Source organism: Euprymna scolopes, chromosome 14 (assembly GCF_053919585.1).
Source record: "Euprymna scolopes isolate OS-2025 chromosome 14, ASM5391958v1, whole genome shotgun sequence".
Classification (NCBI taxonomy): Eukaryota; Metazoa; Mollusca; class Cephalopoda; order Sepiida; family Sepiolidae; genus Euprymna; species Euprymna scolopes.
The window spans coordinates 62,480,691-62,481,555 of NC_136495.1; the positions used below are offsets into that span (position 1 = coordinate 62,480,691).

Consider the following 865-nt stretch of genomic DNA (forward strand, 5'->3'; position numbering starts at 1 on the left):
CTGGAACGAACGGGAATGATGCTCATCTCGTCATTTTCAAAGTGACCTCGTTTTCCCTCTACTGCCTCTACTTCCGGCATTGATCTCGCGAGAAGTCGCGAGAATTTAAAGTTGAGGACTACGGACAAAGGCAGCCAACTTTACCCAAAGAAGTAAAGAGTTACCCCCTTTGTATTATACTTTTGTTTAGTCCTAACATCTCCCCTTTAAAATTTATCGCTGGTAGGACTTCAGGTGGGGATCTACCTGCAAAAGTTGTATTGGACAACCGGTGTGAGCTGACTTCCGGATGTTAGATTCTTGCACTCCAGCTCTCGTGTTCTGAGAAGCTACTGGTGTTTGTTGTGGCAAGTTGAAGGTGTCCAACAAGATGTTTAGTGGAATAGAGTGATCTGGTATTCTATCCGGGAGATGTGATGGTCGCAGTTTGTTGGAGTGTCGAACCGAAACTGAATTTTGGACATTTACCCCGTACATTACATTTCCGGTTCGTCGTACAATGTAGCCTTGGGTCCATGATTCTTTGTTGTACCGGTAGTTTTTTGTAAGGACTTGTTGGTCTGCTGAGAACATTCTTTTGACTGAACCATGGTAGCGGTTGTACTATCGTTCCATTTTTGTGGTCCTCTTGATAGAATAATGTAGTTTTGGACGTAGGACATCGATATATAAGCGGATTTTCCGATTCATCAAGCATTCGGCTGGTGAGCTACCGTTTAGTGTGTTAGGGTTTGGTGTTGGTCTATAGCTTGTTAAGAAGGCTTCAAGTATCTCTGATGTTGTCCCTTCTCTCCTGAGTTTTAAAAGGGCTCTTATAAAGGAGGCCATAAGACGTTCAACTTGACCGTTTGGCTGTGGATGAAAT

General features: G+C 43.6%; 1 protein-coding gene across 1 annotated transcript; it reads right to left on the minus strand.

The window, feature by feature from the left end:
• Positions 1-213: 213 nt before the first annotated feature.
• LOC145292745 (uncharacterized) lies at positions 214-573 on the minus strand. Its single transcript, XM_080138780.1, has one exon. The coding sequence runs from the start codon at positions 571-573 to the stop codon at positions 214-216; it is 360 nt and encodes a 119-aa protein (XP_079994906.1).
• Positions 574-865: the final 292 nt, after the last annotated feature.